Source organism: Zootoca vivipara, chromosome Z1 (assembly GCF_965207765.1).
Source record: "Zootoca vivipara chromosome Z1, rZooViv2.hap1.1, whole genome shotgun sequence".
Lineage (NCBI taxonomy): Eukaryota > Metazoa > Chordata > Lepidosauria > Squamata > Lacertidae > Zootoca > Zootoca vivipara.
In genome coordinates this window covers 53,034,893-53,061,162 of record NC_142583.1, presented here as the reverse complement: position 1 = coordinate 53,061,162, position 26,270 = coordinate 53,034,893, and the positions used below count along the sequence as shown (strand labels likewise).

Below are 26,270 nucleotides of genomic sequence, written 5' to 3'. Positions count from 1 at the left end.
AAAAGCATATGCAGCTCAAGGAAAGAAAACCTCAAGCAGGCTCCCCCACCAAAACAAAACAAAAGCCACAACACAATTAAGTTCATCTTCCTTCTGCTTATTTACACTAAGGAATCTAGTACCACCCATTGAATTCCAAGCAGGCATCCCCAACCTGCAGCCCTCCAGATGTTTTGGAACTACAACTCCCATGATCCCTAGCTAACAGGACCAGTGGTCAGGGATGATGGGAATTGTAGTCCAAAACATCTGGAGGGCCGAAGGTTGGTGGTGCCTGCCATAAAGGAATAAATGACCAGTTTTGGCTTGGAAACTTGGTCATTATAAAAAGGTACTACAGCATAGTACCTTTTACAGCACATTAATCTGATATGCCGGGGTGAGTTTTTCCCCCTGTTCTGTGTTGTTAGAATCAAGTGGCAACCAAACAAATGCTATATCCACATGAGATTTCATTATATGTAAGGCACGCATAATTGAAATTAACTAAATTCTGAACTCTAGGTCTTGTTTCTCTTCAACACAAATTTCCCATATTTTAAGGGGGCTAAGCTAGTGGCAAATTTAAAGCACGGTCCACCTTTTCTCAAGACTATGCTTCCTTTTCCTCTGCACACTTACATTTCCATATATGTTGGATATGATAAAGCAGATTATCAGATGTAAATGACGCGCAGTTCCTTTTCAGGTAATTAGTTCAATTGTTTAAGGTTCTTCTTTCTTAGAGCTGCTATGCTAAACATGCGATACAAATAGTGTTAGCCCTGTAGGGTAGGTCTTAATATTCTTCTAGGGACACTTCGCGCCTTTATTATTTTAAGCAAGGAGGTCAGATAGATATATCATAGAGTTGTAGAGTTGGAAGGGACCCTGAGGGTCATCTAGTCCAACCCCCTGTAAATGCCGGAATCTCAATGAACGTATTGTCCCTTGCAAAGTAGGGTGTGAGTTTCTTGAAGCATCGTGTACACACATAATAGCTACAAATAAAAGATGTGATTTGAGGAAGAATGGACAAATAATGGCACAAAGCTGACTCGACTCTCTCACTCACTCACTCACTCACTCTATATATATACACACACTGCATGTGAATCTCTGTTGCTCAGGTCAAATGTTAATGCTCACTTTTATTCATTTGTTTGGATTTTTAAAGTTATGGACAGAAAGGCAAAGCCATAAGGATAGAGCGGGTTGTCTATACGGGGAAAGAAGGCAAAAGTGCCCAAGGATGTCCTATAGCTAAATGGGTAAGCCTTTTTTCCACTTGGTCATATAAAATATATTTTTTGTAAGTTTAACAAAGAATACTAATATTTGTTTGCTGTAAATATGAAGATCATTTTAAAAGGGAAGTGAATATTACCATTTTTATTTATTTATTTTTAAGCCTCTGACCTAGGATAGATGTCAAAAGAGGTATTATAACCTTGAAATGAGTGTATATATATATAAAAAATACCTAAACACAGACTGTATCTCAAAGTTCATGGCTGCCCAATCATGCAAACGTTGCAAAACAAAATGTATACAAAGATGAAATGTAACCTAGTAAAAGTACTGGACTGAGCTAAGGAAAGTATAGTATTTTGAAAATGTACCCAGTCTTGTATATTCTGATTGACATCTATCTAATGTCTCAAGGCAGGGGTCTTTCCCAGCCCTACTTTGAGATCACAGGGATTGAACCTAAAACCACCTGCACACAACACTGCAGTAAACTGTGCAGACTGGATATGAGCATAAACATCTTCCTTAAACAGACGTTCTATCATATTTTGCATCTCACTAAAAACCAAAAAACTTCTTTGGGGCGTGTGTGTATTTGCAGGTGATTCGTAGAAGTAGCACTGAAGAAAAACTCCTTTGCTTGGTACGGGAACGTGCAGGCCACAGCTGTGAAGCAGCAGTGATAGTAGTGCTTATCTTGGTGTGGGAAGGAATTTCTCGGAGCCTAGCAGACAAGCTGTATTCTGAACTCTCCGAAACTTTAAGGAAGTATGGCACGCTAACAAACCGTCGCTGTGCTCTAAATGAAGAGTAAGTGAAGTATGTACTTGTTTCTCTCAAAATGTGATCTTGCTGTAGCTTGAATGCCTAGATTTAAGGAACAACAATTCCTACTAAAGTCATGCACCCTACATTCTCCCTTTCATGCTCTTAGCTGACGTTAGTCATTGGTCTCACTGAAGTTATTGTCTTTATGTTGTCAGTAACCAAGAAAGTCATCTTTGTTTAACAGAGAGTCCATTTCACCTCCCTTCTATCATTGCCACAACTCCCATCACATTCAGTTCCGCAGCACACCCTTTTTGGGACTATGCATGAGTGGCTGGAGTCTAGTTCTATGTCTACCATGATTCTGTTAATGTTCCTTGCTGCATCAAAGTTCTTGCAACAAATTCTACCCAGTACACAGAGTACCACATAGGGAGCAAGATTCATTTGTGGTGCCTTGCTCAATGAAGTTACCCCAGTCTGCATACATGCCATACATTTAAAACACATTTCCCCCTCTATTAAAAAAAAGGATATTGGGAACTGTAGTTTGTTGGGGTGCTGGGAACTGTAGCTCTGGGAAGGGTAAAGTAAACTTCCCGGGATCCTTTGTGGGAGGAGGATGTATTTTTTAGTGTATTGTGTCTTTGCAGCCCCAATCATATTATGAAGACAACTTCCTGTTGGGTGTTCCCATCCCACTTTTCCTAAGGAACTCATATGGTCTCATGGAAATGTATTCCAATAGACACAAATTGTCTTTCCAAATTAGCCCTCACTATGTATTTATTATACATCTTAAATGCCCTGAATAGCTATACAGTTTTAGTGAGACAAGTATGGCTCATCTGGCCATGTGCTTTGGTGGCTTTTGACAGGACCATAGAAGACCAATAAGAATACCTCTTTCCAATAAGGTACCTCTTTCCAAGGCATGGTAAAAATGGTGTACTGGGTATGCACGACTGTATTGGAATTTTGTGAATTCATAAGATTGGCTCCAGCATGGCCTTTCCACAAACAGGTGAGGCCCTTCTGTTTGCAGAAGGGTCTTTTGATCTGCAGATCCTCCTGCAGATAGAAAGTTATGGAGGTGATTTTGGGCTATTCTCCTTTCCCTCTGCAGCCCACCAGCAGGCTTGTGCCCATGATGTTCTGGGTGTCTCTCAAAACCACTGGGATTAAACTTGGGAAGTGGAGGTGTTGCAGGAAGGAGAGTCAGTAGACATCACCTTACCTCCTTCTATCAGCTGGAGCATTTCATGAGTGTCCCACCACTCATGGGATCTCTGGACCTATTCAATATAATTCAAAGCTAAGGTGCATTCCTTTGGTTTTCATTTTTAAATAATTGTTTACAGCGCAATACTATGTATAAATACACAGAAACAAGTCCCACTGAGTTGAGTGGTACTTCTTCACAGTATGTATAGAATTGCAACTTTAATGTGAATTTCTGGTTTTCAGAAGCTTGTAAGGAAACCACTTTCATACCACGCACGTACACACACACACACACACAGAAGGTTGTTGTTTTGCTTCTGTGTCAAATATTTATAGGTGAAGGTAGAACACAAGCAATTGACTTCACTTACAACCACTCTTGGTACTACTAAAGGCTTTTCATAGAAGATGAACAGTTGGCTGCAGCTTGCTCTGGTTGCAACAACATCATGGCCAAGACTTCCTTAGACACATGGCCAAAGGGTGGCTCTCCTTTCTAACAAACTTTTATTAAAGGCCTGTTGAAGGGTTCTTCACGGAATGTGGAAGTTGGGCTTAGTGCATATAGCTGCAAAAACATTATGATGTATAATTTTTCCCCAGGCAGGGATTCTTTGCAGGTGTCCACACTATGCTTTTAGGTTGCTACAAATTCCGTTCTTTCCTTTCTTAGGCGAACTTGCGCATGCCAAGGCCTGGACCCCGAGAGTTGTGGCGCATCTTTTTCCTTCGGCTGCTCATGGAGTATGTACTACAATGGGTGCAAGTTTGCCAGAAGCAAGATCCCCAGGAAGTTTAAACTATTGGGGGATGATCCAAGAGAGGTAGGGACTAAATAGATGGCATGTGTGGCACTCTCTGAAGCATTTCTATTCTAGCTGTGGTAGCTGCTCCCAGACTTTGGAACCCACACCCTAGAGGTGTTAAGACTGGCTCCCTTGCCGTTGTCCTTCTGCCAGGAGGTGCAGGTGTTCTTGTTGGAACTGACTGCTTTGAATATAAAAAGGCTGGTGCTTTCTTCTTGTTATCATTTGCATGGTTTTAATAGATTATATATAGTTTTTATCCTATCCATGTTTAATTGTTTTTAAATTATTGGTTTCCCCCCTTATGATTTTAGCTGTTCTTGTTTTTATCAGTAAGCTGCCTTAAGTCTTTGTCAGGGAAAAGGGTCGGGAATGAATGAATGATAGGACTCAATTTTTTAAAATGACTCACAGTGTTTGATGATGGTCTTAAGTTTTGTCAAAGTACAACTCTGGTACCTGGATTCCACCCTTGAATGGTATTTATTTCTAAGTGTTTCCAAGTCAGGGGCTGCAATCCTTTAGGGGGAAGTGGGTAGGGCCTGAATGCAGGTAATGGGTGGAGTCAAAGCCAAAGGTGAGCAGAGTCACCCTTCCCCTCCCTCCTTCCCCTTCTCACACACATGCACAGAAACACACTTTTCATATTTTCTCCACTTCATTCCCCCTTCATTCATTTTTTTTAAGCTGCCAAGCCAGCAGTTTCCCTGGTTTATTTTCAAATTAAAAATTCCTCTGCTTTATAACCTTAACTTTCCTCTGTGTTTCCCGATTTACTAGCATTGAATATTGTATCTGCAATGACTTAATCTATTGCAATATCTCTGTTCCATCTCTCCCCCCCCCCCTTTTTGGCTTGTAATTGATAATTAGGACTACAATGTAAACTTAATACAGTTGAATGTTAACATGCGAAATCACTCCTTTACTGAAAAATAGGAAGAAAAGCTGGAGTCCAATTTGCAATCTCTCTCGACTCTGATGGCCCCCACTTACAAGAAAATGGCACCTGATGCGTATAACAACCAGGTAGGCTAAAAATGGGTGGGATGCTAGTTATCAACACTAAAACAACCTGATTTATTTTGCAATCACATTAAATTTCATTATGTTGTTGTTGTTTAGTCGTTTAGTCGTGTCCGACTCTTTGTGACCCCATGGACCAGAGCACGCCAGGCACTCCTGTCTTGCACTGCCTCCCGCAGTTTGGTCAAACTCATGTTTGTAGCTTCGAGAACAATGTCCAACCATCTCGTCTTCTGTCGTCCCCTTCTCCTAGTGCCCTCAATCTTTCCCAACATCAGGGTCTTCTCTTCTCATGAGGTGGCCAAAGTATTGGAGCCTCAGCTTCATGATCTGTCCTTCCAGTGAGCACTCAGGGCTGATTTCCTTCAGAATGGATAGGTTTGATCTTCTTGCAGTCCATGGGACTCTCAAGAGTCTCCTCCAGCACCATAATTCAAAAGCATCAATTCTTCGGCAATCAGCCTTCTTTATGGTCCAGCTCTCACTTCCATACATCACTACCAGGAAAACCAAAGCTTTAACTATACGGACCTTTGTCGGCAAGGTGATGTCTCTGCTTCTCTGCTATAAGTTTCTTATAATAATAAGTCTTTGGCAGAGACCTTGGGAATCTGAAGTTTAAAAAAAAGCTTGAATGACATCTTTAGAGTGCCTTTAAATACCACATGCTTCTTATTTTAGAGTAATTAGTTGGAAATAGCTACCACTCCTAAGATTACTGCGTGCTATGATTAATGCAAATCAGAATTGTTGTAAATGTACTTATGATAATGGAGGAAAGTGGGATAAGAATTACTTCTAATTATGTGAACCCGAACAATGGATGAAACATGTTAAGGAGTTATTTGGGACCTCTTCTGATCTTGTATTGAAAGTAATGGTCAAATCCCCAAGAAAGAATTTCCCAGGACTGACCCAGGGTTCAGATCTTTCCCACACCAGAATTCTTCAGCTTTTGGCAGCAGTTGGTCTTGCATGTTCTTCATGGCACTGATTGCAGTGGTCCAAAAAATTAATTCTGCTAGTAAACTTAGGTTGGGATTTTTTTCATTTCACACAGTATAATGTCACTCCATGAGATGCTCCTTATACATTGATTACAACACACATCTAATACTATCCCATAATCTCTATTAAATATATTTTTCAAAAAAATCCACCAAATTCTGCACAAAAGCTGCATAGGAGCCAACTCCTAGGAGCCGAGGTCCCTTCGTCCCTCTCTAAAACATTTGAGGGGCCCGAGGCCCCTGTCCCAGAGTTGATGTGCATTGCCATTCAAGTGGTGTCCATGCACCACATCTCGTGTTTGATTACCGTGTTTCCCCCTTTTTAAGACGGAGTCATAATATAAGCCATGGCAGGATTTTAAAGCCTTTGTAAAATATAAGACATACCCCGAAAATAAGCCATGCCTGCAGGGTCGGCTCCCAGCAGCGCTGGGCATGGGAGAGAGGAGACTGAGCAGCCACTGTGGCATCGCGCTGCCAGAGACTCGCAGCCACTGAGGAGCTTGCGGCGCCGGGGCTTGCAGGCGGCTCTCGCCTTGCCGCCCTTTCTCCTGCTCCCGGGGGAGACGTGGCTTCTATTCCCCATTGCCAAGGAAACAGCCCGGGGGAGAGACGCCAGAGCTGAGGCGCCCCCCGCCCGCGGATCCCACGTGCCGCCGAAAACGGCAATGCTTAGGGCCCCCCACTCCTCGCCCGAAGTGGAGTAAGGCCCCCCGAGCGGTCCAGGGCTTGCTTCCGAATGCGCAGGGACAGGACTGCGCTGTTAAACTCTTTGCAAACTCCTTGCCCAAAAGAAAGCTGTCCTGCAGAGTGCCGGATCGAGGAGCCGGTCTGCAGAGTCAGCGCCCAGCAGCGCGGCGCTGGATTGAGGAGGCGGTGCTTCGTGCGGAGCTGCTGGGCGCCGACCCGGCAGGCCGCTTCCTCGATCCGGCGGCCTCCCGGGTGGGCGCCCAGCAGCGCCGCGCGGAGCACCGGATCGAGGAAGCGGCCTGCCGGGTCGGCGCCCAGCAGCTCCGCACGAAGCACCGCCTCCTCAATCCAGCGCCGCGCTGCTGGGCGCTGACTCTACAGACCGGCGGTGCTCCGCGCGGCGCTGCTGGGCGCCAACCCGGGAGGCCGCCAGATCGAGGAAGCGGCCTGCCCGGTCGGCGCCCAGCAGCTCCGCACGAAGCACCGCCTCCTCAATCCAGCGCCGCGCTGCTGGGCGCTGACTCTGCAGACCGGCTCCTCGATCCGGCACTCTGCAGGACAGCTTTCTTTTGGGCAAGGAGTTTGCAAAGAGTTTAACAGCGCAGTCCTGTCCCTGCGCATTCGGAAGCAAGCCCTGGACCGCTCGGGGGGCCTTACTCCACTTCGGGCGAGGAGTGGGGGGCCCTAAGCATTGCCGTTTTCGGCGGCACGTGGGATCCGCGGGCGGGGGGCGCCTCAGCTCTGGCGTCTCTCCCCCGGGCTGTTCCCTTGGCAATGGGGAATAGAAGCCACGTCTCCCCCGGGAGCAGGAGAAAGGGCGGAAAGGCGAGAGCCGCCCGCAAGCCCCGGCGCCGCAAGCTCCTCAGTGGCTGCGAGTCTCTGGCAGCGCGATGCCGCAGTGGCTGCTCAGTCTCCTGCTCTCTCCAGTGTCCAGCACCGGCGCAGCTGGGCACCGACCCTGCAGGCTGCCTCCGGAACCCAGCAGCAGCAACGCTGGCTGCCGTAATTACAGTTAAAAAAAAATTAAAAAGACACCCCCCCCGAAAATAAGCCATAGGCTTATTTTCTTGGGTAAAATAAATATAAGACGGTGTCTTAAAATGTGGGAAACACGCTATGTGAGGCAGGGCTTACCTGGGCCCCTCAATATTTTATTCACGTTGGCACCCCTGCAATATGTGCACCCAAAGATTGGGGCTCTTTGATGCTGCTAATTCTTTCCTCCTGGGTGGTGCCATTTTGACTTTGAAAAGCTCCAAAATCAAGAGAATTTGCTATGAGTATATATTGGAGGCCTGTGCCTGTGGCAGCCACATTACAAGGCTAAAAGCATGGAATAGCTCTCTCCATCATCCCAGCTTGTGCATCTGCCTGGCCACCACCAATGGCGAGTGCTGGAATAGATGGACCTTGGTGTTATCCATCACATCACTTTTCCCAAGGGACAATAGTAGGAGGCACCACAAGAATGTAATGCCACTGCTGCCTCCCTCTTCTTCCTCTTTACAGTGACAGCAGTGGTATCCTCCACTTCACCCTTGCCACCTACCAGTGTTGGCAGTGGCAGCAACACGGGTGGGATTGATCCTCCTCCTTGCCTTAACCTTGCTCTGAGAAGGTGCCATGGTGGTCCCTAGGTAGGGTGGCCCAGAGAGTGCCCTTGCTGCTGTCACAGTTTGTCATGGCATGTCAGGGACTGGAATGAAGAGGCAGAGGGCTGTTGGGGATCTCCCCCCCCCCCAGCTTTCTCCTGTAGCTGACGGGGGCGAAGGAGAGACAGCTTTGAATTGCAGCCAAACTATGAGGAAGATAACAAGGTACAGACAGGCAAGCAGCCAATCTACGCAGAATTGGAACAATTAAGGGAGGGGGACAGCAGCCAGTAGACAGCGTAGAAGATCCTCCATCCCCTAGGACGTGGCGGTCGTTGAGAGTACCAGAACAATGTACGCAGTGACCTTTGGCAACGGGAGCCTTCTGTAGGACCCGATGCTGTTGGGGGAAGGGGGAGGAGCCAGAGTGAGCAACTCCATCATGGCGCAAAGACTGGAATTGTTTGTGTTACCGCAGTGACTGAATAAATTGTACTTCAAAGCTTTCTTGTTTTCTCCTGGCACCTTGAACCACCGGGAGGGGAGGGAAAGATTCCTCAGGCCTGACATGGCATCTAGAAAGCCCACTAACCTTAGAACAAAAATTAAAGGTTCTTGTAAGCTGCAACAAGTACCGTGTTTCTCATATTATAAGACACGTCTTATATTTATTTTTTCCTCAAAAAACCACACTATGGCTTATTTTCAAGGGATGTCTTATTTTTTTCCTCCTCCTGCCGCGGCCGGCATTGCTGCTGCGCCTATCACTATGTCTTATTTTCGGGGTATGGCTTATATTCCTTGAATGCTTAAAAATCCTGCTATGGCTTATTTTATGGGTATGTCTTAAAATATGAGAAACAAAGTACCTTAAAAAAAGAAGATGGTTAAGCAGGCTTCCTAGCTGCTACAGAAAGCAGCGCCACTGGCATTCTCCAGGTCACCTCACCCAGAATGCATTGCCAAGCCTACCTGCCCAGTAAGGAGGTAAGGAGGAGGTCCAAGGAAGCCAGTTTTCTACTTCCATATGCCTGACACCTGACATCATTGTCTCGTTCTGCCTCCTCATTGGGTCATACCTGAGATCTTATACTTGGTAGCTCATTAGCAGTGCTGGCTTCAGGGAGTCCGGCGGTCTTCCATCACTGTCTTTGCCCTACAAGGTTTTGACTTCCAACACTGTAATGGATATACCCCCCAGGGGGGTTACTTGGCCCCTGCACTCCACATGACAAATCAAAATAATCCAGCTAGGTCAAAAAACAAAACAAAAAAACACAGCCGAGACTGATTTCCTCTGGGATGATACAGCAATTTTTAAATTAGAATATTTCAGTAATGCGTGCGCGCGCGCGTTTTCTTTCAGATTGAATATGAACACAGAGCACCCGAGTGCCGTCTGGGTTTAAAAGAAGGTCGTCCGTTCTCAGGGGTCACTGCCTGCCTGGATTTCTGTGCTCATGCTCACAGGGACTTGCACAATATGCAGAATGGCAGCACACTGGTAAGTCAGCGATGCATGCAGCAGTTCTCAGGCAGAACTAATTTCCTCTATTAAGTTCATTATTTTTTCATAATCTGTATTTCTATTAAATTGCCACATGATGGCTGTCGGGGAGGTGGGGGTGGGGGAGAGAGAATGGTGACATGCTTATATGAAGAGGAATGTGAAACTCTCCAGACTTTTAATTAAAAGATGATGGAGATTCCCAGGGTTCATTCTTAAAATCCTTGCTCCTAGCCTTGCTTTTATTACACAGTGAAACAATATAAGACTAGGAGAGCTCAAGAGCTATGTGGTTATAATCGGCTCCTGAATGGGAAGTTTAACTTGCAAAAAGTGCAGAATCTGACATCTTCATTTGAACCCTGAGACTCTTAAGTTCCCAGCTGGAGGCAGAGGGAAGCACATTCCTTTAAAGCGGAGAAAACCAAAGGACTTTCTCAGAAAGTCATGTGCTTCGACTCCCAACAGCATGTTTGGGAGATGCCAACTAATCCAGTGTCCCTTCTCTCCCTTTATCACTATGGGTCCTAAGTAAACCTTCTAAAGACAGCCAGGGTGGTGTAGTGGTTAGAGTGCTAAGACTAAGACCCAAGAGACCAGGGTTCAAATCCCCACTGGGTGACTTTGGGCCAGTCACACATTCTCAGCCTGTCCTACCTCACAGGGTTGTTGTGAGGTTAAAATGAAGAGGGGGAGAACCATGAATGCCATCTTCAGCTCCTTGGAGGAAAGGTGGGGTATAAATGTAATAAATAAATCCATCAATAGTTCTTGAGTGGGCGCTGGAATGGCACTAGGCGGGTGTTGTTATGCTTCAGTCATTTGAAGAGGCAGAAATGTCACCCTTGACTGGATGTGAGCTCTTCCCCTTTCTTGGACGTGACTTTGCTTTCTGCGTCACCTGAAGACTGGTCATATTTCACTACTGCTGTTGTGGCCCCCACTCTCTCAGTCTAACCTGCTTTCCAGGGCTGTTGAGAGAATGCCACCTTGCCCTTGTTGCAGAAAAGATGGGATAATAAAGCAAATAAGCCCGTTAGAAACACATGCCATACGACAGACCTTTGTGCTCTGTCATGCTAAGAGGGCATTTATCGTTTCAACAGGTCTGTACGCTCACCAGAGAAGACAATCGTGAAATTGGCCAGACGCCCGAAGATGAGCAACTGCACGTCCTCCCTTTGTACAAAGTCTCCAATGTGGACGAGTTCGGAAGTGCAGAAGGTCAGGAAGAGAAAAAACGGAACGGCAGCATCCAGGTCCTTAGCTCCTTCCGGAGAAAAGTTAGGATGCTTTCTGAGCCAGTTAAGACTTGCCGGCAAAAAAAGTTGGAAGCTAAGAAAGCAGCCACTGAGAAGCTTGCTGCTATGGAAAATGGGTCCAGCAAACACGAGAGAGAGAAGTCGACCGCAGCACGCCAAAAGCAGGCCATCTCAGAGGCGTCAGGTCATGCAAAGCAGTTAGCAGGTATGGTTTGTAATGAATGAGTATGCACCATGGTTCATGGTTCTGTTTCCTGTGCCATATGTATTATTTGCACTCAAGATAAGGGTGAGGCAGGTTAGGTGGCCTGCAGTGCATGTGTTCAGCTTTTAGTGTCTTCTATAGTTCAGTGGAGGGACCCAGGTGGCGCTGTGGGTTAAACCACAGAGTCTAGGGCTTGCTGATCAGAAGGTCGGCGGTTCGAATCCCTGCAACGGGGTGAGCTCCCATTGCTCGGTCCCAGCTCCTGCCCACCTAGCAGTTTGAAAGCACATCAAAGTGCAAGTAGATAAATAGGGACCGCTCCAGCGGGAAGGTAAACGGCGTTTCCGTGCGCTGCTCTGGTTTGCCAGAAGCAGCTTTGTCATGATGGTCACATGACCTGGAAGCTGTCTGCGGACAAACACCGGCTCCCTTGGCCTATAGAGCAAGATGAGTGCCGCAACCCCAGAGTCGGACACGACTGGACCTGATGGTCAGGGGCCCCTTTACCTTTTTATAGTTCAGTGGACAACTTCAGAATATATGTAGACGATGTTTCAGTTACTTAATGTATTCGTATACTGCCTTTCCTCACACCAGTGCAGTGTTTGATTCAAGCTATAAGACCTCAACCCATAGTTGTTTAAACATACATGCTTATACCAATTCAGGCAATGTGTCCATCTACATCGCCCAATAATGCCTACTTTGACTGGCAGCAGCTTTCCTGAAGCATTCACCTGATGTGCAGATGGAGGCAGCCGATGGGCCACCCAGCAATCCCAATGCCTTTTCATTGATAAAGCATGTGAAAAGTATGTTAGAAGTAAATAATTCAAGAGGTTATTTAGGGCCAATCTTACTGTGATCTTAAATATATATATATTTATTTAAAAATGCATCTAGTGGGAGCTTTCATTCCAATGTAAGTACCGTCATTTGAGAGGGGAGCTTTTAAGGTTTATGTTGTCCATCCCCACCTATTACAGCTACCCTGGGTGTCATTTATATTTTCTAAAGTGCATAGAAGTGGAGAGAATAGCAATAATGCATTTAACAAATCCAGGTTGGCCCTTAGTCTTCTATCTGAATGGTCCTCTTGAATAAGTATGAAGACTGGACAAACTCTTAGGGCACAGAAATGCCCTTATAGCCTTCAGGGTTCCTGAAGCTGCAAAAAGCTGTGTGTATGCAATCTCCTGAGGATGTTCTTTCCCTAGCAGCATCCCCGTTTTCTCTTCAATAGATGGAAAAGGCATAGAAAAGGGCATCCAAAATTATAAAGGGTCTGGAACAACTTACCTATGAGAAAAGGTTGCTCATTTGGGGGAAGTTTGGGCTTAGAAAGAAAGCAAGGAAAGGAAGTCAAGATTACTGCATATAACACTAATGTCTCACAACAAATGTAATTGAAATGTAGCAAACACAACCTGAAAAAGAGACAATGCACGCACTTCTGTAAACGAAGAAAACCTTTAATAAAATTTGTTTTTTTAAATAGAGAGAGAGAGAGCGCAGCCCAGCTGGCAACATGTGCACAGCCTTAGATACACTGATAAGGCTATCAGTTGCTCCTGGTCATAATGGTGAAATGTTATCTCCAGTATCTGAGACAGCATGCACCTCTTGAAAAACAGTCACCAAGGAGCACAAGTAGGAGAATGCTATTGTCTCCTTATTCTGCTTGTGGGATTTCCACAGGCATCTCATTGGCCACTGTGAGAACAAAATGTTGGAGCAGATGGGCCTTTGGACTGACCCGTGATGGTGTTCCTTATGTTCTTAATACAGGGGAGAACTTTCCTGTACTGAGCTGCACCAACATCTTTGAGGGGTTTGGAGTAGCAGCACCTCTCCACAAGAAGCCAGAAAACAATTCCTGTACCTGTGATAATTGGTGTTCTTTCCTCCTAAAGCTATTTCTTCCTCTCTCTCTTTCCCCTTCCACAGATCTGTTACGTCTTTCAGGACCAGCCATGTCACAGCAGAAGCTCTACCAACATCCACATCATGCCCTCCCTACTAAACCTCAGTCAAACCACATCAATTCATACACTGCTTCAGGTCCCACAAACCTCTACATGGGTTTGCCAAATCCAGCCAATTCATATCCAAACTCTTCACATGCCTCAGATCCTTATGCTGGGTCCAGCCCCATGAATATCTACCCAACGTCTTCACAACCTGCAGGAGCCTATTTGAATTCTCCTGGTCTCATGAATCCCTATTCTGTACACTTGGGTCAAAATAACCAATATCCCCATTATCAATGCAATGGAAACTTGCCTCTGGAGAACTGTTCCTCCTACTACAACTCCTATCCGTCTCAACCTCAGCATATGGACTTGTTTAGGTATCAGAGCCAAGACTCTCTATCTAAGCTAAGTCTACCTCCAATTCATACATTATATCAGCATAGGTTTGGAAGCAACCAGAACTTTGGGCCCAGGTACTTGAATTACGGAAACCAAAATGTGCAGGTAGATGCGATCAACAGTTGCACAATTAGACCAAATATTCAGCATGCAGGTTCCTTCCCTCCTTACCCCACACATGAGGCTGATGGTCCTTTTATGGACATCGCCTCTAGACTGAAATCAAATCTAAATAATCCAAGTGTGGACTACATGAATAAAAATGGCGACCATCTCTACCCCCCTCCGCACTTAACGCATGACTACCACCCTGCCGCGGGTCTGTTCAGTGGCCCTGCTCATCCACTCCACCTCCAGAACAAGCATAACCAAAATGGGTTGTCAAACATGCTTCCAGGTCTTAACCACAATCGGACTGCTTCCCAGGAAGGCGCAAACAAAACTGAGGTGCTCCAGCCAGAAGATCCCGACGATGTCTGGTCAGACAATGAGCAGAGCTTTCTGGATCCAGATATAGGTGGTGTGGCGGTCGCCCCGTCGCACGGATCAATTCTCATAGAGTGCGCAAAACGTGAGCTCCACGCGACGACCCCGCTGAAGAACCCCAACAGGAACCACCCCACAAGGATATCGCTCGTCTTCTACCAGCACAAAAGCATGAACGAGCCAAAGCACGGCCTCGCTTTGTGGGAGGCAAAGATGGCAGAGAAGGCGAGGGAGAAAGAGGAGGACTGCGAAAAGTACGGTCCGGATTATGTGCCTCAGAAAGTGCATGGCAAAAAGGTGAAGCGGGAGCCTGCTGAACTGAATGAGAATTTGGAGCCAGCCTACATGCGTTTCATCAGGTCTCTTGCACAAAGGACTATGTCCCTCACCACAAACTCCACAGTTACCACATCTCCATATGCCTTTACACGGGTTACAGGGCCTTACAACAGATATATATAAACATCAGATCTTCGTTCATTACCTCATCTGTTTTTTTGGTGTTTTTTTTATGTTGGTAGGTAGTCATTCTTTTTAGGCTGGAGACAAGGGAATAGGGAAAGAGACAGTATTTTTTCCCCTTTTCTTTTTAACTTGTCAATGGGAAAACCTCCTTGTACCAGCAAAAGAGGTAACATTGCCACCACATTCATTTGGTAACTGGTCACAGGTAACATGTTAACAACTAAAAACCAAAGCACCCTATGCAAATTTAACATTGAAATACTGGCTTGACTACTTACTGGAAGACAGAGAATCTGTATGCTTAACCTTTAAATTTTTTTACATCTGTGACCATTTAAATGAAAGCAAGTTAATTAAGAGAAGTAAAAATATTGTAGTATTTCAGTAGCAAAAATTTTAAATTACCAACTGGTGCTGAATCTATGATGTGCTGAAATACTGGAAATGCAGCTTTTTAACATGCAGGGGTTTGTTTGTTGCTGTAATCTTAATCTTGACTTGATTTTTATTAATCAGGATAGTGACATATATTACACAAAGAATACGAAGCAAAACACTGAATTTGTTTGGCTATTCTAAAACATGGTGCTATGTATAAGAATGGTGTCTAATGCAGCAGCTGAACAGTTTCAATGCCTTTTATAACCATGAAAACGTTAAAAAAAAGTATGCTGTGCTCTCCTTAAACGGCAAACAGGACCTTTTTATTTTTGTGTTTGTATCCAAATTGTATTTGTTTGTAATCTGGTGCTTAAAAGAAAAGGAAAAAAACACCCAGTTTTTAAAATATGGGAATTGTGCTCAGGCAGGACCAAGATCCAACAAAGCTTATATATGGTGTGGAGCTCCCTGGAGCTTTTCATTATGGTTGGTCGCATGGGCAAAGAAGCAAAAGCAACATTCTAAACTGAACAGCAGCCTGCCTTTTCAGCAATGGAAGTTTCAAAGACAGCATCCAGACAGCAGCCTGTTTGAGACATAACACTAAGACATTGTTTACTGTACATGAATGAGCAGAATCAAGCCTTGGGTTTGCATGCTCTCCTCCTCCATGGGTGTAGCCAGGGGGGCAGCTGCCCCCCCAGTCAAGTACAGTGGTACTTTGGTTGTCAAACTGAATCTGTTCTGGGAGTCCCTTCAACTCCCAGAATGGTTCAAAAACCAAGGCGTGGCTTCCGATCAGCCCCAGGAGCTTCCTACAGCCAATCGGAAGCCGCAGAAGCCCCGTCAGACATTTGGCTTCCAAAAAACGTTCGCAAACCGAAACACTCACTTCTGGGTTTGCGGCGTTCAGGAGCCACAATGTCTGAGTACCAAGGCATTCGACAACCAAGGTACGACTGCCAATAATACTTAACTCAAAGTAGAAAGAATCAGAATATTTGAAATTGAAATGCTCACCAAGGTGCCACTATCTCCCTCCCTAGCGAGCATTTCCCTAGAAAAAGTCAGTGCCTGCTTTTGTTACAGTTATGCATGTGTAGTGTATCATATCGTCCTTCATTGAAATGTGTGAGCCATTCTCTGCAGAACATCAGAATTTAGGATCCTACTGCAGTGTGTCTAACTGGCCATCTCTCTTGCTCATCTATGTACCCCTTGTACCATAGAGAGGAAAGTAAAGACCTGGCTAATGTCGACAAGGACAGGGAAGCATTTCAATTGGCCACGCTTACTGTGTGAAAAAGGAGGGATTTGAGAAGGGAGTGCTGAATGGATTTTCAGCAAATCCTAGAAAACTTCTTTGAGTTTAGATTTTTTTTTATTAAAAAAGTAAGATGAAGAAAGGCATTTTCTTTGTAATTTTGGTAAATATGCTTAACTTCCTAGTTTTCAAATGACTGTGGAGATTTTGACAGATTTTTCTGAGCACTCGGGGTCAAAAGAAATTTAATCCCCAGTGGTCACAATCCTAGACTTCACTGTTTGAACCTTGTGGGGAAACTGCAGTAAAAAATTCCAAAAAGCCTCTGGCTGGGTGCAAATTTCTTTCCCACCAGCTTTATGGTTGTTTGGGACTGCGGTCAGAATTGCTACCTGTGAGCAAATCACTAGGGCTAGTTTATAGATGCTATATGGGTAAGGTAAAGGTAAAGGGACCCCTGACCATTAGGTACAGTCGTGACACTCTGGGGTTGCGCGCTCATCTCGCATTATTGGCCAAGGGAGCCGGCGTATAGCTTCCGGGTCATGTGGCCAGCATGACAAAGCCGCTTCTGGCAAACCAGAGCAGCACACGGAAACGCCGTTTACCTTCCCGCTGTAGCGGTTCCTATTTATCTACTTGCATTTTGACGTGCTTTCGAACTGCTAGGTTGACGGGAGCTCACCCCGTCACAGGGATTCGAGCCGCCGAGCTTCTGATCAGCAAGCCCTAGACTCTGTGGTTTAACCCACAGTGCCACCTGGGTCCCTATGGGTAGGGTTATGTTATCAATGTGCTCTGCTGATGTGCCACTACCACAGCACTGGAACATGCCATGTTGCTCCCCCAGGCACTCTGAGAATGGGAGGCTGGACAATATGGCCCATTGGCTTGATTTCGCAGGCTCTTCCCATGTTTCTGTGTTCTTAGTTCTCACTTTTAATTCCTAGCCCATCCCTTCCTCTGACTTGCTATATTTCTGCTGGAAATATTGGGTTTTAAAAATATTTTCTCGGTGGCTCTATGCTTCAGCAAGGAGACTTACACTCTGTTGTGCAGAGACGGAATAGCATACTGCTGACTAAAGTAAATAGAGTGATGGGGTCATCTAGAAAAGCCCCAAAGCCCTTAGGCTGCATGCCCATATACGCTCTGTTGGATCTCATTTGAATGCATCCATCAAGTCCAAGGCCTGATTAAGGAGAAAAAAATAATGGAAATGTGTGGGGGTGTGTGTGTTTTTTAATGGTGCTTGAAAACTACTTTGTCTGCCTGAAGCATTGACAAACACCACTAGGGTACTAAAACATGTTAGAAGCTTATTTTATCTTTGGGACAAATCCATGTAAAAGAGCCCTGATACTATGCTTTTTCAAAAATAAAAATGGGAGGGGCAATTTCAATCTTGAGAAGTAGCAGAGGAGAGTGATTATCCCTTTCCCTGCAGCATCCTTTTCCTCCTCCCCCCCCAAAAAAATAGGGGTTGAGACTATGTAGATAAGCCTCTTAGTTAAACATCTACTGGTGTACAAGAGGAACATCCGCTTTTAAAGGCAGAATCATGCTTGGGTTGAATGGATGCAAGGCAATCCCTTTGCAACACAATCTGCCCCCCCCTCTCTATCTTCCAATTTCTTGGTGCTCATCTTACACAGCTGTACTGTGAACATGTTTTTCCTTACAATTATGATGGCGAGTGTATCCTTCAAACCGTATATACATTTTGTTTTTGTTTAATATTAGCTTCAGATAATTAACAGCATGGGTTAGACTTGATAATTGTGTAGTTCAGTCTACTTTTTTTTTTTTAAGGATCCATAAAAGTTCTCCAAATAGCTGGGCAGACTGAGGTGTTCAATGGATTATTTATGTTACAGTATACGTCACGCTGCTCAGTGTAAGGTGCCCATCTTCGCTAGGAAGATTGGAGTAGAATCAAGACACGAGATACAGGGTTATTCTGTGCGATTCTGTGTCGGTGGGGGGGGGGGGGGAGAAGGATACAGAACAGGCAGCTGGCTTGCTGTGGCGGGTTTTTAAATTGGTAATTTGTATTAAACAAAATGCAAGCAAAAGAGATGTATAGTAAGTAACTTAACTTGTAAACAATTTTTTTATGCTTTAGTATTTTAATACTGTACAAATATATAAATATGAATCTATTATATATCTAGATATATATATATATATATATATATATGTAGATATATATATATATATATGGGTTTGGAGCTGAATTCACATCACGGTGCTACTCAGCCTGCTATTAAAATACAATGTGATCTAAAAATACATTAAAATGTTTGAATGCTGTTCCTACTTGTCATATACCTCAACACTAGTTGGCAATAGGATGTTAAATTGGGAGCGGGAGCTTATAATGTTGTTATATCACCTTCCCCCCCTCTCCCCCCCCCCGATTCTTTGAAAAACAAGATATTTTCTCTCTCACACTCGCTACTTGACATTATAGCAAGTATAACTTGAACTTCGACTTTTTAATATTTTTGTTCTAAAAATTCAGGAATATATATCAGCTCATGATCTCCTTTGTAAGCCAACATATCATCCAAGTGTGTGAGAGAGTAGGGGTGAGAGTGAGTGTGAGAGAGGGTCTGTGCAAGAGGCAGAATATTGTGTGAGGGTGTGTGAATGTGCTGTGAATGTTGATCTAAATATTATCCTTGAGGGTTTTTTATTTTATTCTATTGTTTGAGGATTCAATCTTTCTCTTTCTCTAATACTTGTAAACGTACTGATGGCGATTAAAGCTATATTTTGTGTCAATTCATCCGCTCCTTTATACAGCGATGGAGAGTGTTTTAACGTTTTAAACTCTGTTTTCCTCTGGGAGGGGTTGTATGTTCTAGTCACAAAATGCAAAGTAGAATGCACTGAGCGGGCAAAAGGGAGACTGTAAAGCAAGGGAGGGGGGCTTTGTCCCCCACTTGTTGCAGGACTGTACAACTTCCATGTGGGCTAGGGATGATGGGAACCGGCCACAGACTCCTCGTTCCTGTTTTGAAGGCAAGGGTTTTGCAACTGGCCATTGCTACAGGGTTGTGTGTTTCCAAGTAGATTAAAAGCTAATTGCCGAGAGCAGGAGCTGCGAGTAGGGAGATTGGACAATTTTATGAAGAATAAGTGGCAAATTCTAGTCAAGGTGACTCTGCTGCCTGCAGGCAGCTGCAGAAGACCTACCGTGAGAAGGGGCTTTTGCAGTCATGCCCTGCTTTTAGGATTCCCAGAGGCATCCGATTGGCTAATGTGAGAAGCAGGATGTTGGTCTGATCGAGCAATGTTCTTCTTAGGACATCTAGCTTTTAAAAAATGCAGACCTAATGCCTCAATGTTTGGCTGGGCAATATATTATGAGGCAAAGCCCCCTGACCCATGAAACGAGTTGCTGCTTCACTCTATACATCGAATTGTCCCACCAATAGTACTGTGTGTAAATTGGGCAACATAAATATTGACCATTACAGGACCAATGCCTTAATTTGGCCCGTTAAAAGTGGCATTATAATCACCGTTTGATGTTGAAGAACTGCAGTTAGAGACATCCCCTCCTCATTCTATTACCAACACCAAACTGTAAATACAAGTTCTTTGAATATTTTACTTGGAAACAAATCTTTAACCTTTGCAACTTTAATTAATGAGCATCCTTGCAATCACCCAAAGCTGGGTGAATATGGGAGACCTCAGTACAAGCCAAGGCTGCTCTGCTTTGCTGCATGTTGGGGAGAAAAACCTCATCAGTGATGATTCTCGACATTGCATTGAACCCAAACCAAACAGCCTCTGCTTGTGTGGAGCTCCACATGGGAGCTGCTGAATCTAGTTAATCAAACCTATCCTCCAGTAATGTCATCTTTTTGCATTTACCATTTCTTTGCTGACTTAAGCCAAGAAGTGCCGATTTAAACACAGGTTCTAGGTTGGATTCCAAAGAACAGTGCCGGATTTACGTATAAGCTAAACAAGCTATAGCTTAGGGCCCCACTCTCTTGGGGGCCCCCCAAAAAATTAAAGGAAAAAACCTGGATGTATATTTCCAAAATATAAGATAGATAAATAAATAAATAAAATAAAAGCTACATACAGCAACAGTGTTTTGTGTTGTGTAGGCTCCTATGATGTAAGTAATGGGCCCCGCCTGCTAGCCTGCTCCCTAAAATATCACTGGTTTGCTCATTTCTATATCAATTACTTTGATAAAATACATATTTTGTTATGTGCAAATGGCCTTAGATACCTATTAGGTCCATAAATTACCATCTAGCGTATATTCAACAAAACAAAAAACTAAATACAGCGACAATTTGTTGTTGACAAAGGACAGCTGGACATATAAAGGGTCCCATTACCTTCAGTAGCTTAGGGCCTCATCAAGCCTAAATCCGGCCCTGCCAAAGAACCATGAGCAACATGCACATTTTTGGTAGAGCTGTTCTTCACATGTTTGTGCAGGAGAGTTCACACTGCGCCATGCTCGGTTCTAGAGCAGCTAGGGTGCTGCTAATTCTGCAAGAAGTTGCAGGAACATTGCTCAGTTCCCTTTTTCTCTTGTGGTACTTCAGGCGCAAAGTGTCAGGCATCCCTTCTGTGAGTGGAAGACCCCATCCACATGCCGAAGGGGGGGGGCTTGTATCCAACCCCCATCATTTGCCAAATTGCTTGCAGGAAGAAGAAAACTTAGTTTGGGAATTTGGGGGGGGGAGTGGGGCCCGGGAGGAGAAATATGTATTGTAAATAAAAGTTGTAATTTTGATGTACAGTACCCTGCCTCAGTGAACTGGGGGGAGGGGGGAGCAGACATACCATTGCTTGTATAGGATTTATCAGGTTGACTATAGCCATACTTGAAGATACTTCTGAGTGGTGTCAACTTTACTTGAATGATTTGTCCCCTTCATCTTGATTGACGCACAGCGGCGTTAAAAGTTCACTTTTAAAGCTAGTGGTTAACTTTTGTGTAGGAAACGTTAACAGTTTGACACTAAGATAATGACCTTTTTTTAAAAAAGTGTGCATTTTCTAAGCTTATGTTCTACTGTTTGAGTTGGTTTTTTTATTTTTAAAGAAACTTTCCCTCATTTTTCAAAGGGGCTTTTTTTTGGTCCATTAAAATCTGAGAATGGTTATAAATACTGTAAGTATTGTAATGTAATGAATGCAGGTTATTTGAAAAGCTGTTTTATTATATCATTCCTGATAATGCTGAAATGTGGGTGTTTTTAATAAAATTTATATTTATTTAATGCACTCTGTGCTGGTCTTGTGGAATCATGTGTTGTTCGCAGAATCATAGAGTTGGAAGGGACCACGGGGGTCATCTACGCCAACCCCCTGCAATGCAGGAATCTTTCACCCAATGTGGGACTTGAACCCACAATCCTGAGATTAAAGAGTCTCATCATGCTCTACTGACTGAGTTGTCCATCTATAGGAGGAGCTTTTTCAGCCCAAGGGGCCACTTTCCATTCCAAGTAACCTCCTGGGGGCCACCGGCCTAGGATTGGTGAGATCAAAGCCAAAAGTGGGCAAAGCCAGAAAATTCTCCATTAGGCTAGTTTCTACACATGCTCTCACACCCATCTTCATTAACAGAGTTCAAGGGGCTGGTGACGAATCTGGCCTTGGGAAAGAGGTTGTGGTTGGGGAGGGGTTGGCCGAGGGAGAACCCTGAGAGTCAGCGACCACATTTGACCTCTAGGCCTGAGAGTCCCTCTCTCTAAGCTAGCAATCCAAGAACTTAAGACTATTGGCTCAGGCCACTAAAGAGCAAAAAGAGTTGTACAGTCGCATCTTGGTTCTCAAACATAATCCATTTGACTTCTGAAATGTTTGTAAACCAAGGCGTGGCTTCGATTGGCTGCAGGAGCTTCCTGCACTCAAGCGGAAGCTGCGTCGGACATTCAGCTTCCAAAAAATGTTGGAAAACCAGAACACTTACTGTATTGGCCTGAATATAAGCCTCACTTTCCCCCCAAATTCTGACTGAGAAAAGTTTAAAGTGCGGCTTAAATTCGCGACCTTACAAAAATGGGCTTTTACAATATCGCTGCTGAAACAGACATATGGTAAAACGGAACAGGTGTGAGTGCCTGCAAAATTTTAAGGGACCGACTTATTTCCTGGTATTGTCTCTTTTTTTTCTTGAATTTTAAAGGTGCAGGGTTTTCGGCATTTGGGAGCCAAAACGTATGAGTACCAAGGTGTTCAGAAACCAAGGTACGACTGTATATGCACTATCAAGTTTTTAAAATCAAGGCTTAAGGATTGCATTATGAGATCCAACCATGAGCCTTGCTTGGAGCAGAGCACCCAAGGAAGTCAAACAGTACCATGAGAGGATTATTGGTTTATGCCCAATCTCTTTCAACTTTTAAAGGGTGGGAGCCACTGTAGGCTGCCTTACCTGAGAGTCCCCAAGTGTCTGGCGTTGGCACTGAGGTAAAGACCCCCTGCTCTATGTTCCCAACATCTGGACTACAATCCCAGAGTTAGTTACATAAGTTGGAATATTTACTCCCAAGAATGCCAGGTGTGAGGAACCAGACGTTGTGGAACTACAATACCCATCAGTCCCTGCCAATGTGATCAATAGGTCAGAGATGCTGGGAGTTGTTGTCCAACAGCTTCTGGGATCCCAAGGTTGGGAAAGGGGTATTTTGGCCATTTTGATACCCTGTGTTGACTCGGGGGGGGGGGGCCTCTCAGGCAGCAGTCTACTACATTACTTGCTTTTTACATTGGCGATTGCTGGGAATAAACCAGGATCTTACATGTGGAGTATGCTGTCTATGCTTGAACTAGGGCCTCTTCTGTTTGTGCCAGACCCAGCGGTTTCAACAGTGGGAGGCAATTCTGGGAGGAGAGAAGCCAGAAGGCACTTAGTTGGTCTCAGCCAAGGTAAGATGCAGACTGGTGCAATGGCATCTGCTGGAGAGTAGCCCTGGCCTTTGCAGGGAGCCACCAGAGTGACAGGAACAGTGTGTACCTGGGATGATATCTGGATAGAGAGGATAAACCACATTTGCTAACAACGAGAACCACAGTACAATGGTACCTTGGTAAGGTTCTCAAACGCCTTGGTACTCAAATGCCTTGGTTCCCAAATGCCAAAAACCTGGAAGTAAGTGTTCCGGTTTTCAAACTTTTTTTGGAAGCTGAACGTCCGATGCGGCTGTCGCCTACTGTTTCTGGGGTGCCTGCACCAATCAGAAGCTGCGCCTTGGTTTTCGAACATTTCGCAAGTCAAAAAACAGACTCGAAAACTGCAGTACCAAAGTATATAAATCATGGCAACTAAAACTTCTTCCTCCATAATACAACTCTGAAGGAAATAAAAAGGTAAAGGGACCCCTGACCATTAGGTCCAGTCGTGACCGACTCTGGGGTTGCGCGCTCATCTCGCATTATTGGCCAAGGGAGCCGGCGTATAGCTTCCAGGTCATGTGGCCAGCATGACAAAGCCGCTTCTGGCAAACCAGAGCGGCACACGGAAACGCCGTTTACCTTCCCGCTTTAGCGGTTCCTATTTATCTACTTGCATTTTGACGTGCTTTCGAACTGCTAGGTTGGCAGGAGCTGGGACCAAGCAACGGGAGCTCACCCCGTCTCAGGGATTCGAACCGCCGACCTTCTGATCAGCAAGCCCTAGGCCCAGTGGTTTAACCCAAAGTGCCACCTGGGTCCCCTGAAGGAAATAATTAACCATTAAACTTGAGCTCCCTCTACTGGGCAGCTATATAGTAAGTGGTTGTGTTGACTTGTGGAGGGTTTTTTTAAAAAAATAAATAAATAAATATAAGGAAGTCATCCTATATATACATCCCCCCCTTTTGCATATTTTGGGATCTGCCCAAGTGGATTGTAAATAAGATAAAAAAATGTATGTCAATGTCACTAAGAACAAAATGTGGTAATTTCAAATTGTCAAAAGCCCTGAGTTTTAAAACACTCCAACTTTTAAATACTACTTTTGCTCCTTAAAGACAAGAGCATGGACAGAGGTCAGCATATCAACACCAAAAAATGGGGTGGGTGGCATTCAATGCTAGTCCTACTAAGGTAGAATAATTGAAGTTAATGTATATGACTAACTGAGGATTAGTAATTTCAATGGGTCTACTCTGAGTAGGGCTTCATCTCTCATCACAGAAAGATATCAATGCTATCTATGTAGATGATTGATGGACAGAAGAACTTCAGACATCAAGAGACTCCAGAACTGGGACGAAAGTTGGCTTTCCTCTAAGACTGGCCAAGAGAGGGCTAAGACAGACACAGACACACAGACGTAAAACAAGCAAACCCTGAAGTTCTGATCAAGGCTAATTAATCAAGGCTAATTGATAAAGGACTCAGTCCCTGATTGCCGCATCTAGCTTGAGAGCAGAACAATGGTTGAGGAACCTGTGGCTTTGTTGCACTACAATTCCCATCATCCCTGGCCATTTGGCGATGCTGGCTGGGGCTGATGGGAGCTGGAATCTAACAACATCTGAAGGGCCACAGTTTCCCCCATCTCTGGAGCAGAGCTTTTCTGTGGAAACATAAGCTGAGCAGAGCACTATTGTATCAACAGTCAGAGGTAAGCCTGTGGCCGCAACAGTCAGCCATTCTTTGACCCTTCTGCAGAAGGGCGCATTCTTATTACACTTGGAATCCTTTTGGAATTTAATAATGATCTGATTGGAACCCACCACCTTCAAAACACCTTTAGAGTTTCACGTCATATGTCAGGTTAAAACAAATAAATAAATCGTGGCATGGCATGATGTCTATAGGAAATACTGCTCTCTGTGTCATTGGAAACTAGACTGCTTGAGTCCGACTCATGACTGGCAGAGCTCCTGAAGGTTTAGGGAATGAGCAAGGTTAGATTTTTATTTTTTTACTCTTCCTTTATATCACTCACTACATGTAAAATTGCAGCATGTACATTATTGTGCCATAAGCCAGCCAATATGGACCAGCAGGCACAAAATTGGTTCATTATCAGTATATTATTATTATTATTATTATTATTATTATTATTATTATTAAATTTATATACTGCCCCTCAGGGCGGTTCACAGAATAAAACCAAAATATAAAACCACAAATATTATGGGTGTATGAAATAGCTGCTACAGAACCTCTCACCAATCTCTGAATGGCTGAATGCAGCTCCTTGACCTGACCAAATCTGAACTGAATAGATTCAAACTTCATAATTCCTGCTACAGTCTCCCGTTGGAAGTTCTATATTTGAGACCCCCATGTTGCTGCTAAACGTCAAGCCCTCTTAAAGTAGGTGCTTGCTCCTGCTTGAGTTCCTCCCCGCTCCCCCCTTTTGTTCCCACTGTGCATTACTGTTATGTACTGAGCTGAATCATAGAACAATAGGATCCAGAATCAGCAGTCTGATTGGTCTGCAGGAGCCACCCAATCCAACTCCAGGTGGAAGTGAATCTGCAACCTGATTGGCCTGCAGGAGCAGCCAATCAGGCTGCTGACAGAAGTCAATCCACAAACTGATTGGCCCACAGGTGTGGCCCTGAAGTAGCCAATCACGCAAAGCCCATTGTGTAAATAATGTATATAAGCAGATGGTTTTGGGAAAAGGGCATTCTTCTCTTCTTCTCCTTGATGACTACGAGCTGAATAAAGAGCATGAAATTCACTCTCGACTCCAAGTATATTTCAATTACTCACAGAGTCTACTTTATGGGGGGGATGCGGAGAGAAACACTCGTATATAAAACTATTGCAGTTTTGTCTCTTGCCATTTCGGAGCAGGTACAGACGTGAACAGCCTGCCCAGCATGGATGGTAAATTTGTTTTAGTTGAAGCGAGGGGAAAGAAGCATTGATTCTCGACCTCCTGAACATGAGAATCCAAAATTGCTCAGCGTTGCCATTAATGCTCTTTCCACTGTGAAACCTGAAAGGAGCAGAGTAGCTGCTCATTCGGGGGCCAACATAAAGG

The 26,270-nt window shown here is 44.5% G+C and overlaps 1 protein-coding gene across 1 annotated transcript in view; it reads left to right on the top strand.

Annotated features, from left to right (window-relative positions):
* Positions 1 to 16,404, top strand: part of TET2 (tet methylcytosine dioxygenase 2) — a 72,180-nt gene extending 55,776 nt beyond the window's left edge. The window contains exons 4-10 of the mRNA XM_035111806.3: positions 1,157 to 1,250; positions 1,832 to 2,040; positions 3,896 to 4,046; positions 4,968 to 5,057; positions 9,713 to 9,850; positions 10,960 to 11,320; positions 13,268 to 16,404. Of these exons, the coding sequence (XP_034967697.1) occupies positions 1,157 to 1,250; positions 1,832 to 2,040; positions 3,896 to 4,046; positions 4,968 to 5,057; positions 9,713 to 9,850; positions 10,960 to 11,320; positions 13,268 to 14,640 (2,416 nt within the window). The 3' untranslated portion in view covers positions 14,641 to 16,404. The remainder of the gene's footprint in view (positions 1 to 1,156; positions 1,251 to 1,831; positions 2,041 to 3,895; positions 4,047 to 4,967; positions 5,058 to 9,712; positions 9,851 to 10,959; positions 11,321 to 13,267) is intronic.
* Positions 16,405 to 26,270: the final 9,866 nt, after the last annotated feature.